General features: G+C 38.0%; 1 protein-coding gene across 4 annotated transcripts in view; it reads left to right on the top strand.

Annotated features, from left to right (window-relative positions):
• PARD3B (par-3 family cell polarity regulator beta) overlaps window positions 1-12038 on the top strand; it is a 1011329-nt gene that overhangs the window by 597471 nt on the left and 401820 nt on the right. For all 4 annotated transcript variants that reach the window (XM_019446282.2, XM_019446285.2, XM_019446284.2 and 1 more), the window contains one exon: window positions 10864-11034. In XM_019446282.2, the coding sequence (XP_019301827.2) occupies window positions 10864-11034 (171 nt within the window). The remainder of the gene's footprint in view (window positions 1-10863; window positions 11035-12038) is intronic.

The raw sequence follows: 12038 nt of genomic DNA, 5'->3' as shown, positions 1-12038 counted from the left end.
CAATGACAGTTCTATTTGCAGAATCTATTCCAAGTAAAATTGGAACTGAAATGAATTTTTGGAAATTAAAAGCAAACATCTTAGCTCTTTTATGGGCAATAACTTAAGCTCAAGCAGATACTGGAGAGCAGGTTTAATATGTATATCCATGTTTGCGTAAGTGAGCATCTCCTTACCTAAGCAGTTTCTAACAGTCCTGTTTCTTGCAGAAAGATTTCACTTTCCATTTATGTAAATTTCTTTCCTGACACTGGTCTGCTGAGTCAGACAATCACACCACTAAAAACCACTGGACAGCATATTTATAGCTGATTTTAAACAGTAAGAGGCATCAATCATGAATTTAGCCTTATTGTGAATGTTTAGTATCCATTTGTCTTGTTTACTTTTTGCAGTGTAAAGGGTAGAGGACTAAGCTTTGCTCACAAGACATCTGCTTAACCAGAAAAAGAGGGAGAAAGTATTTTTCTATCTTCTTCTGCTCTTCCAATAATCCACTGTTATTCCTCAAAAAATTGCCACCTGTTCTGTGGTTCAGGATTATGTCTTACAAAAATTGTTTTGAGACTTTGTTCCTGTCCCTGTTCAGAAGATACAAATGTAACAGACTGCAGTGTCCCTGGGGCAAAGGGGAGATAAGCATGGGGAACATCCACTTTAGCATCTGGCCCTAGGTTTTTACCTGAAATCAACAAAATAATCTTTCTGCCAGAGCACAATCTTTTTCTCCTGGCCCTTCATACCACTAATTGGTTCTCAAGGTGTTTTTCCCTTTAGGGAAGGTGGATTTTTGAAAACTAAACTACTTTGAAAAGTATGACCAAATTCTTCCTGTGGATTCTGTATGCTGTATTCTCCTGGGGGTTTCCGTTGGTGTAAACAAAGATAGGCTACTTCTTGCCAGATGCAAAACCACAGAACGACTGTGACTGTAATTGAGGGCCTCCCTCTTTTTTCTTTCTTTTTTTCCTTTTTTAACTTACCTCTCAGGCTACTGATTTCTATCATCTCCTCTCTTATTTGAGGAAGTAAATGTCTTTGGAGATGTAAATCTCTGTTGGAAAATAAGAGTATCCGGCTACTTTAGGATTCTCTCTTGGAAGTGAATTTCTGTCACTCTAAGGGCACACTGAACAATATTTTAACTCTATTCAGAGTTACTCAAATGCTTAATCTCATTAATATTTAAATTCCAGTCTGCATATCAAGAAGTAAATCCTAGAAACTCTTCTTCTCCACTTGTGTCAAGACACAGCATTTGCTTCAGGCCAGGGAGTCCTTTGTGGACCCTTCTGAAGCATCACTTTTAGTTGTGCCTTTCACCATACAAAGTGACCGTTGACCTTCATAGCCACATACGACTGAGTATTAACGCTAATATGCTTCAACAATAACAGACATTGCCTATTTGTAGTTTCCTTGTAGTGTCTGTCCTTCTTACTGGGCATTTGTCCCTGAAGTACAGTGTAATTGCTTCCAGAACCAAAATATACTTCGTATAAGTTTATGAGTTAACTTCTTATGAACCATGAACTGAGCGGAATTATGATGTTCATGACGGTGCTTTTCTAAAATTTTAGTCTTGTGATTGGAATTTATAGTGAATGTGATGGTATAGTTATTGGTAAGTGAAAAGAAAGGAGTAATGTCTTTGTTGCAGTTAGAAAAAAAGGTACCTTGAGAAAAATACTCTCCTTTCTCCAAATCCACATAAAAAAACTAGCTTTTCCTTTCCTCCAGTAAAGCACACATAAAGTCTTGCTAATCAGTTTGAAGACATTCAGTATTCTCATCCTCATTTGCTAAACATTCTGAGATCAGTGGCTTTCTTTTGCTTTGCTTTTCATGAACTATGTTAACTGAATTTTTAAGGAGAAAATGCTTTTTTTTGCAACTATTGATTATAGTAATTTAAATTGCTTATTTCTCTTATTTTTCTACCTTAAAAATGAATTGCTTTTAGGAAAAATAGATGACTAGGATAGTGATATTTTAAAACAATCAAGATAGAATATTAGTATGCTGTAGTAAGAAATTCTCATGGAATCTATTGTATTAATTCTGAATGACATTTTTTTATTTGAATATATAGACTTTGGGAGTAGAATATGTCCTATGAAACCTTGAAATAATAAGGTAAAAATTGAAATTTAAAGGCAGTTTTTGCTAAGGGAAAAAATGTCACATATCAGATTATTTAAGGTCTCTTAAATAGGGAGAATGAATATAAGAATACCTGTTATTCTCTAGAAAATTAATTAGCCAGGTTTGTGCTTAATAAATACTACTTGATGATGATGAAATTAAATGAAAGAAAAATGCCTGACATAGCTAATTGCAAATGCATGCACTCAGAATATGAAATAGACATAATTTAAGTAATTTGATTCTGGCGTGCTTAGGAAATTTGGAATGCTCCCTCTGAGAAATGCAGAATTTCATGATCTACACTGTTTAGTATGAGGTATAAGAAAAAATTTTTTTTGCTAATACAAGCAATCCCCCTATTTTAAAAGGACTAAAATATTAATTTTTAGAGAGAATATACACAGTTGTAGAATTTCCGGGAACACAGTGCTTGTTCCTCAATCTTCACGTTTCTTCGTAATATGGAACATTTAACAGCATCCAAGCTACTCAACAGGAGGCCGCTAGAAGTTCCCAGCATGAGTCACTTCCAACTCCATCTCTATTGGTATCTATAAATCATGTGGTGGATCTATAATTAATGAACTCAAAGGAAGATAAAAGGGACAGCTTTTGAAAGAACACTAATGTTAAATGGTTGCTTCAACTACCCATTTTTCTCAAAATTGATCATGTTTTCTGCTGGTGGAAAACCGTAACAATCATGACCAGGAGCCGTGTCCTCTAGGTTTTTACCTCCAACCAGAGGACCCTACACTCCAAGGATGTCAGTAGCTCCACTGCAAATCCTCCACTGTTAGAAGCCGAACTTGGGCATTTCATCCTGACCACAAAAATATGCTACATTTTATAAACAACTTCTTAGCTTTTGCAGGAGCTTTGCCTGGAAAAAATTCATAATTGCTATATGCCCAATAAGAATTTTACCTCAAAAAAGGAAATTATTAACTGAAACATGAGAAAAATAGTTATCAATTATGTAATGCAAATTATTTTCACCAATTTCCTTTTATTACAAAAGCCAAAACTGTTGGCATATGTTAATGCAGGTAGTCAGGCTCATCATTTATGGGTTTTCTCCAGTAGCCAGCATTTTATAAAGATGTAGTAGAATATTATTTTTTAAAATCTCACAATGCCAGCATCAGTCATTGCTTTTCTTGCTGATCCTTATCACTTACACATTTTTGTTTCATGCATGGAAATTCAAATAAGAAATCCATACCATGCCAGATAAAATTCTGGAAACCTACATCATTTTGAAGTGTATTTTGAACCCCATGATTGTCTCCGTGAGCTTTAAAAAAAAATTGTAAGAATTGGTCGTCCTAATCAAAAAGGAAATTGCAGTCAGGACTCCTGGGTGGCCCAGTTGGTTGACCATGTGACTGTTGGTTTTCGGCTCGGTCCATGACCTCAAGGTTCAAGAGTTCGAGCCCTGCATCCAGGGGTGGGGTGGGGGGAGTACACGGTCATGGTGGAGCCTGCTTGGGATTTTCTCTCTCTCCCTCTCTCTGCCCCTCTTCTCTCTCTCTCTCTCTCTCTCTCTCTCTCTCTCTCTCTCTCTCTCAAAATAAATAAATAAACTTAAAAAAAAAAAGGAAATTACAATCTACAAAAGTTGATACACCATGATGATGATCTTTGACTCTGAAAATAGTACCTTTCACCTATAAAGCTATTTTCGCCTTCATTATGGGCATATTATATATATATATATATATATATATTCATATATATATATATTATATATATATACATATTCATTCATAATGTGGTCCAAGCTTTGTTCTTGACACTTTGCCTTGGACCCGTTCTTCTAGTGACCAGACTTTAAGCAATTTTAGCACAAATAAGAGCAGAGTTCATTTTTAAAAAATTAAATAAGAATGATTTTCAATGAGTTGAAAAGGCCTCAGATTCTAGTCTGGTAAGGCATTCATGCAGCATCTTCTTAATTCATATAAAACACATATGCCTTAATAAGCTTTTTATTTTCCAGTTTTCTAGGCCAAAGTAAACCAAAAACAGAGAATCAGGAAGGAGATAGGAATATATGGAGAGGAAGCTGAAATGACAGGAAGCAGAAGTGTCAGATAAGCACAAAATACTATTACTGCATAGTAAGCCACTGGATATTTGTGATCACTCTGTGTCAGTGCTTCTCAAACTTTCTTGCTGAGGAAATTATAAGGCTCAGTAATGACCGTAGTGGAGTCTATAAATTGCAATATATTCATGCCCCATATTTTCCATTGGGAATTTGAAATGAAAGAATTATAATACATTTGCAAGTCCTATATCAGCATATTTTGGTTATGTATGTTCCGATGCTCTGAACAATATTCTTCAGTTATCTTTGGCAAAAACGGTTTCCAATGCCACAAACAAGTAACAGTATGTTGCTGAGACTCTGACAGTTTGCTGCGTAATGGCGGAGTGAGGCTCTTAAAACAATTATTGAATTAAATGAATAAATTTAAGTTGTACAGCAGTTGAGGAAGTGGCTATTGGGCCAGTACACAAAAGTAATCAGGCTTCGCTTTGAGAAGGCTAAAAGTCTGTGTACATGTGAACATGTGCTAGCATTTTCAGGCCAGCCTGCGTTCATGAATCTCTCATAGTTCCAGTGTGTGAATAAGCCATTTGCTCATTGTAGGTGAAACCTCCCCCAGGTCCGGAGCCCGCGAATGAAAGATCTTACAAGTGACTCAATTTAGCAAGCTCTTCTTGAACATCTGTAGTGAGTTCTGCAATATATAGTACTGGAGATGGGAAACTTAAAACAACTCATTCCGTAATCCGGGAAGCTGGTGACATAATAAGTTAAATATATAAGCAAATATATATCGAACGTGATAAAGGTATGATAGATGAGCATTACAGGATCATGAGTATTGAGATGTGGTCAATCACCATGGTGTGTACCCCAGAATTCAACTTCTGGACCCTGGAAAATTTAGAGAGCTCTTATTTGGGAAGAATTGGCTCTGTTTGTATTGGTTGAAATTGTGTTTGGACTGATGATGTAAAACACTGATGGATGTAGGTAGGCACTCTTCACGACAAGAGCTTACATGCTTGTAATCTTAGCAACTTTCTTTATTCCCCTTCTTTGTTTTAAAAACTGTGCTTTAAAAAATCTTGATTTATTCTTTTGCTTTCATTGCTATTGTTTTTAAACGAAGTCAAATGATTTCAATCTGGAATGCAAGGGGGTTTTTTAGGTACGTTGTGTTTTTTTTGTTTTTTTTTTTCAGAAATATGGTAGGCAGATGTTGTCATGGAATGATTTTAGGGCCTTGTGAAGGATTTGTTCAGGATAGTCCTTCCCCTCAATCAGGTGTCATCTGGCCTGGAGTCCCACCACACCCCAGGGAAATCCTGCTCTGCAGTCTGAAGCCAGGCTTTGGGCTTTGGGTTCTGAGTGTTGATAATATCCCAGAAGGTTTTACTGAGGGCCTCCTTAGAAACATGCAGAGGCAGGAGCCGACATCTGGTCGTGATTAATCCTCTCAACACCCTGGCCTAATGCGGACTGGCCTTGGGCTGCAGCCAGCTACTCCTAAGAAAGCCAGCCCACTCCCTCATGCCTGTCTCACGTTTTGCAGAGGCTAGTTCTTCGCTTGGCTTTCTTACTTTACTCTCCCCTCTGTGTCCGTTACAACTTTAGAAGGAAAGGGGCCTTACAAAAATTGGCCCAAAGAGGTGGATTAAGCCATACCATGTCACCAGTAATCATGGTAGAGATAGTACCCAGGCACCACAGTACGACAGATGCTGAAATATGAGGTCACTAGACCCCCTGGAAATCTTAGATGTACTTCAGTGGACACATGAAACATACTACAAAGTACCTGACGGCCCACATTACAAAGAATTATCTGGTCTAAATATGTAGCTGTGGAGCAAAATAGTTGGCAATGTGGCCTTCGGAGTGACCCAGTCCTGGTTCAGATCTGCTTTAGAAATGTGACTTGCAACAATGCATTTAACTGACCCAATTCTTGGTTTCTTTTTTATAAAATGAGGGCAACAGTCCCCAATGTATAGGATTGTTGTAAGCCTTAAATTGTCTACTGTACATGATGGGTTTAGCACAATGACTCCACAAAAAAGCTCATTAAATAATTATTGTCATTAATGACTGTAGTGTCTTTAATCATCTCTAGAACTTTGATATTAGAAGCAATATACCATAACAGGTACATGCCTGAGGAGACCTAGCCATGCCAATAACCTTTGACAAATCACTTATTATATTTGAGCCTCCATTTCTATATCTCTTAAATAGTAGACAGTAGTATTTCTACCATGAAGTTGTTGTGAGAAAAAAATGAGAGAGCATATACAAAATATTTGCACAAGAACTGGCCTATGTTAGGTGCTCACTAAAAGGGGGATGTCATACTCAAACATCCTGTCTCCTGGTTCACTCATCCTGTTGTGTTAGAACCAAGTTAGTGCCGATGAGATCTGAAGCCATCCCAGGACATGGACAAAACCTAGTCTTGTACCAGTTTTTATTTGTCCTAAAGTATCGTAAGGAAGTTACGTTTTATCTTTACACTGCTCTCCTTCCTTTTTTTTTCTTCCTCTTTTGGGAATTTCCTTTACTCCCTCCTGGCTTGAGGATAGATAGAGTTGGTTATGGGGGGGGTGGGAAGAGGTAAAGAGTATAGTTGCCAGAGGTGAAGAGTCTTGTTAGCTAGGTGTCTGATGACAGTAAAACAGGGAGGAAAGTGTCTTAGTCTGTTTGGGCTGCGTTAGCAGACTATCACAGCCTGAGTGACTTATTGAAAAACAGAATTTATTTCTCCCAGTGCTGGAGACTGAAGTCTAAGATCAAGATGCCCCCAGATTCAGTATCTGGTGAGAACCCGCTTCAGGTTGATAGATGGCCGTCTGCCTGCTGTACCTCACACAGCAGAGGGGGTGAGAGTTCTCTCTCAGGCTATTTCATATGGGCACTAACCCCATTCAGGAGGGTTTCATCCTAATAACCTCACGTTATATTTGGAAGAGGGGTGGGGGACAAGGGACACAAACATTTAGTCTATAGCAGAAAAGGATTTTTTTTTCTTTAATAAATGCAAGCATGACCCAGATTACAATGAAATAAATATTCTAAAATTACTGAGTCATATCCCTGGATAGTTGAATTCACTTATATAAAATCATTTGATGAGAGGTAGCATTCTCATGTCTAAGTATTTACTTAAACACAATATTAATAGAAAAAGATAAAACCTAAAAAAGTGCTTTTCTTGGTCAAAACTATTCCAAAGCATCCCAAGGGCATGCACAATTGTGAAGGATATTTAGTGAGTTTGAGTTAGAGGTATTTAAGGAGTTTTCCATTGAACCACTTTCATTTTAGATCAAGACCGCACTTGGGGATGCATGTATGTTCATAGAGGTAGAGACACGAGCAAATTTTTGTCTCCTGCCTCTACTTTGTGTCCTTGTCCTGCCATTGCCCAGCACATACTCACCAGTCCCCACATCTTCTGCCATATGACTCTGGATTTTGTATAGGATTCTCCTCTGGAAGACATCTGGTGGCATATTGTATTCTCTGGTTTTGAGAGTTTTTTTCTTGAAGCATTATTTCTTTTGGAACTAGTCATTGTCACCTATGTAGCAGAGAGGACGCTTAGGAAATCGAGAATGCTGAGAAGCCAGGATTTGGGCTCTTCTGCTCTAGCTCTGACCGAAACTAAGCCAAGCAAGTCCTAACCCATGGGGAAGTCCTTCTCTTAAGAGGAGTTCAATAAATGGTTTCTCATCATCTTTGGGCATCACATTATTTATCTGTAAACAGAAGAGGTTGGACAAGATGACCTCTAAGGACCTTTCCAACTCTGAATTCTGTGATTATATTCTAAATGTTAGGACAACATGGCACTTACTGGGATCACCACTAATGAAATTACCCATCATTTATCTTAGATGGAGAAAGCACACACCAAGAGCAACAGACCCAGCCAAGCCTGAAAATGAGAGTGTGTGGATTTTTATCATGCCCATAGCTCTCCAGTGATGCTTGTGATAAATGTGGATGTCTTCTAAAAAAAAAAAAAAATCCCAGCTGCCCTGGGGTGACCTAACCTGCCTTTTTGTTTTGGACTGAATATAGCAAACATGCTCTCCTTCAATGTAGTTCTGTATGCTTGAGACTTGGATTGTAGCTGAAAATGAAAGTTTGTGCTTAGTACCTGTTGGTGAGAGATTATTTTACAAAGAAAAAAAAAAAGGCTTTACATCTCCTTCTCTCTGTTTACCTCTTCACTCAGACCTTGCCTCGTACTTCACAGACAAGGTTCATAGGAGTTACCAGGTGGAGTCTCACTCAGATTTTATTTCCTCCACTCTAGAGATACCCATAAAGTTTCAATCCTTATCTTTCTTCATGTTGTAGAGGACGAGGTGTCCTGCCAAGACTAAGCCTCTACAAATCCAACACCTAGTAGACCTCATTTCCTGTTGACAGAGCTGGGATCTTGGTCTAATTCCTCTATTTCCTCCTCCTCTTTAAAAATCATTCATCCAATTTTTAGTGACCCTCCCATCCTCCTCAAGCTTCAACCCAATAGCCTTCCTTCCACTAAATGCCAAGACAGGACCGAAGGATTTCTCGTGTTATGTCTCACTTCACATGACTAAACCATTACGGTTGTTTTTGTTTTACCCTGTTTCGTGTAACCTTAACCTCATTTTTTATGTGCCTCCCTCAAAATTAGATAACAGAAATGAAGAGATTTCTTTCTTGTTTGGCCTTTCCTGTAAATCTCATTTCCAGATTTGCTCCAAATTAGGGTAAAGGTTAAGTGGAATGGGAAAACAAGAGGAAGGGAGGGGCCGTTACGCTGAGGCAGTCCACTCAGACATTGTACAGCTCTGATTGTATGCCCTTCTCGATCAATCCTGTTGCCCTGCCATCTCTGTTTCTTCGTTCAGGAGCATGTGCTCCTTTGGGTGGCCTCCATGATCCTGCACGGTCAGCGCCCTCTCCACCAGGCGTCACGGGCAGCGCATCTCCAGGGCATTAGCTCTCCAGAGCAGCCTTCCCTGCTCACCCTTTCCCCCCACTGTCTGCAGAAGAACTTCCACGGACCATATGCTACCGAGTTAGTCAAAGTTTATCAACTCGTCCACACGATTTCTCTCCCAAAGTTGCACAGTTGGTCCGATTGTCCATTGTATGCCTGCTTTTCTCATTTCTTAGGAAAGTTTTCTTTTTTGTATTTTATTCTGTTAAACTTGAACATGGATCTCAGATACTTACTACCAACAAAACTCTTTAGTATTTCCCTTTCCTATTTTCGTGTCCTACAACTGTAGTCTAGAGATCAAGTAACAAAGAGGAGCCTGGTAGAGAGACCAAAGAGCCAAGGTGCATAAAACCAGAATTTGGGTCACTTTGTCTCTGACTTGCTTTTGTGACTTGGGCAAGTTGCAGCCCTTCCCTCTTTCAGTTTCCTTATCTGAAAAATGCAAAGTAAAATGTTAATCTACTTCTTGAGTTCTTAGACTTCTAGAGATAATTTATGGAAAAATTCTCCAGGAAGGGCAACTGTAGCTACTGGTACTTCTGTTAAGTTTATTAGCAACAACAACATCATAAAATTACTAAAATTGCACCTGTGCCTCATAGTGAGAACTTTCTTCCCTGGTGTGAAACAGGTATAAGGCATGTCCCTATACAGACTCTCTGTATTTTGAGTGTTTTTCCCTTGAAGCGCCTGTTGGGGAGATGCACTGTGGTCCCCTTAAGTTCTTTTGGCCGCAGACCTGCCATCATTAGTGAAATTACCAATCATTTATCTTAGATAGAGAAAGCACACAGTGCCATCCCAGTTTGCTAGCTACCATTGGCATCCCTAGCTTGTGAGATGCTTCTGGTTGCAGATGACCAGTACCTAGACGTGATGTAAACTAGAGTCTGGGCTGCCTGTCCACATGTTGAGGTTCTGTGCACTTTGCAGAATCCGGTTTCCTGAAGATTCTGGGTAAAAGTAGTAATCAGTCAGAGCCTGTGTGCAGAAAGCTTGACAGTCTCCTTTGTCATGCTTTTTTGCCAGAAGACATCAGTGCACATTGGCCCTTCTCTGCACACCTCTGTGTTCTTCTACAGACTAGCAGACTAGCAGTTTTTGGTTGTATTAGAGAAAATAACATGAGTTTTTGTTTTGTTTTGTTTTGTTTTGTTTCCAGCACTATTCAACAGAGTTAGCGGTAATATCTGGGAGACGCATTATGGCTGTCAAGCACACAACATTTAAGCATGATGTCTCTCCGTGCCTGAAAATGCAAACCCTTGTTTCTAGTGATGTGACCACTTCCTTCTGCTTCCAAATCCCCTTTCTTTGAGCCAATATGGTCCCTGCCAGAGAAAATGGCAGAATTGGGCTAGGTTAGCATGCTTGCCAAAGATTTAGGTAAGAGACATTATACAAATGTCTAAATTATTGCAGCTTGGGACTCTGAGATTTCAAAAAAACACTTTCACACAGTTCATTATTGTTAGTATTCGTGACTATTTGATAAGCTCCAGAACCTTTTTCTGCCATAGAAAATAAATCATTCCTAATGGCTGGGGTTTTTTTTCTTTTTTTTTTTTTTTCTTTTTAAATGTGAACTTTTCCTGAAATAGCCATACATCATCACCATACCTTTCTCTGTTTAACACTGTTTTTCTTTCCTCTGTCCTAGGATGGTCGTCTGCGGATGAATGACCAGCTGATTGCCGTTAATGGGGAATCTCTTTTGGGAAAATCTAACCACGAAGCTATGGAGACACTGAGGCGATCAATGTCCATGGAGGGAAACATTCGAGGGATGATCCAATTGGTGATTCTGCGGAGGCCAGAGAGACCAATGGAGGTGATGCATGTCTTTGGTTCCCTCTGCAGATTGCCCAAATGGCCCCCTAGGGTATGCAAACTTCCATCACTAGTATCATACTGATTCTGAAATTGGAAAAACCTGCCCCCGAAGGGCTCTGATGGATTTACGTGTGGTTATATATTATAGGTATAAGTAGAAGGTATAAAAATGTTCATACAAGGTAAATAATTTATCAAATGTAACAGGTCCATATTTTCTAGATTTTCCCCCAGAAATTTCTAGAGATTTGGACTTTATGAACAAGGCTTTATTCATATGATAAACTGTTAAACTATATAACATCTTTATATACTTTTTGATTGATGTGCTGATAGTGTCTATACTTTAGAAAGTTCTTGATCAGATGTATATAGTGCTTAATATGAAGATTGTTGTAATGCGCTCAGCTCTGTATATTTTCCCCCATAATGTGCACATGGATAATATAGACCTGGGACTTAACTAATTTAAAACTTAAGCTGTTAAGCAAGCTGCTTGCTTCGTGGTATTAAATAAATGTTTTTAATTTAATAAGGATTTTTGCAATATTTTATCTGATTTTTCTATGGATTTTTTAATATAAAAATATTTTTACCTAGACGTGAAGAGTAACCATAAAATATTCTCGAATGCCAGTACCCCTAAACATTTCACTTACATACAATTATAATATCTATGTATTATGCAATTATTAAATTATACAGTTATGTTAGTATATTCATAATAAATATAAAATATTCCTAAAACATTATTTTCTCTAATATATAAAAAAAATTATTAAATACTCCTGAAATATATTTTAAGAAAAGATAAGGAGAAAACAGTTGATCATAGTTGAGTTAAGAAAAACATAAGCATATCACACAAATATTCTCTGAGGACAAGTAATATTTGTGTAATCCGGTAATATGCAAAGTTAACATAGAATACTGTTAACAACACACTCATTTAAAATATTAGTTTTAATAATAAGTTAAACTTAAAAATAAAAAAAAGGATTT

Source organism: Panthera pardus, unplaced genomic scaffold, assembly GCF_024362965.1.
Source record: "Panthera pardus isolate Hobbes unplaced genomic scaffold, ASM2436296v1 HiC_scaffold_10, whole genome shotgun sequence".
Taxonomy (NCBI): domain Eukaryota; kingdom Metazoa; phylum Chordata; class Mammalia; order Carnivora; family Felidae; genus Panthera; species Panthera pardus.
Note: the sequence above shows the minus strand (reverse complement) of the source record. Positions and strands in the feature narration are given on the sequence as shown.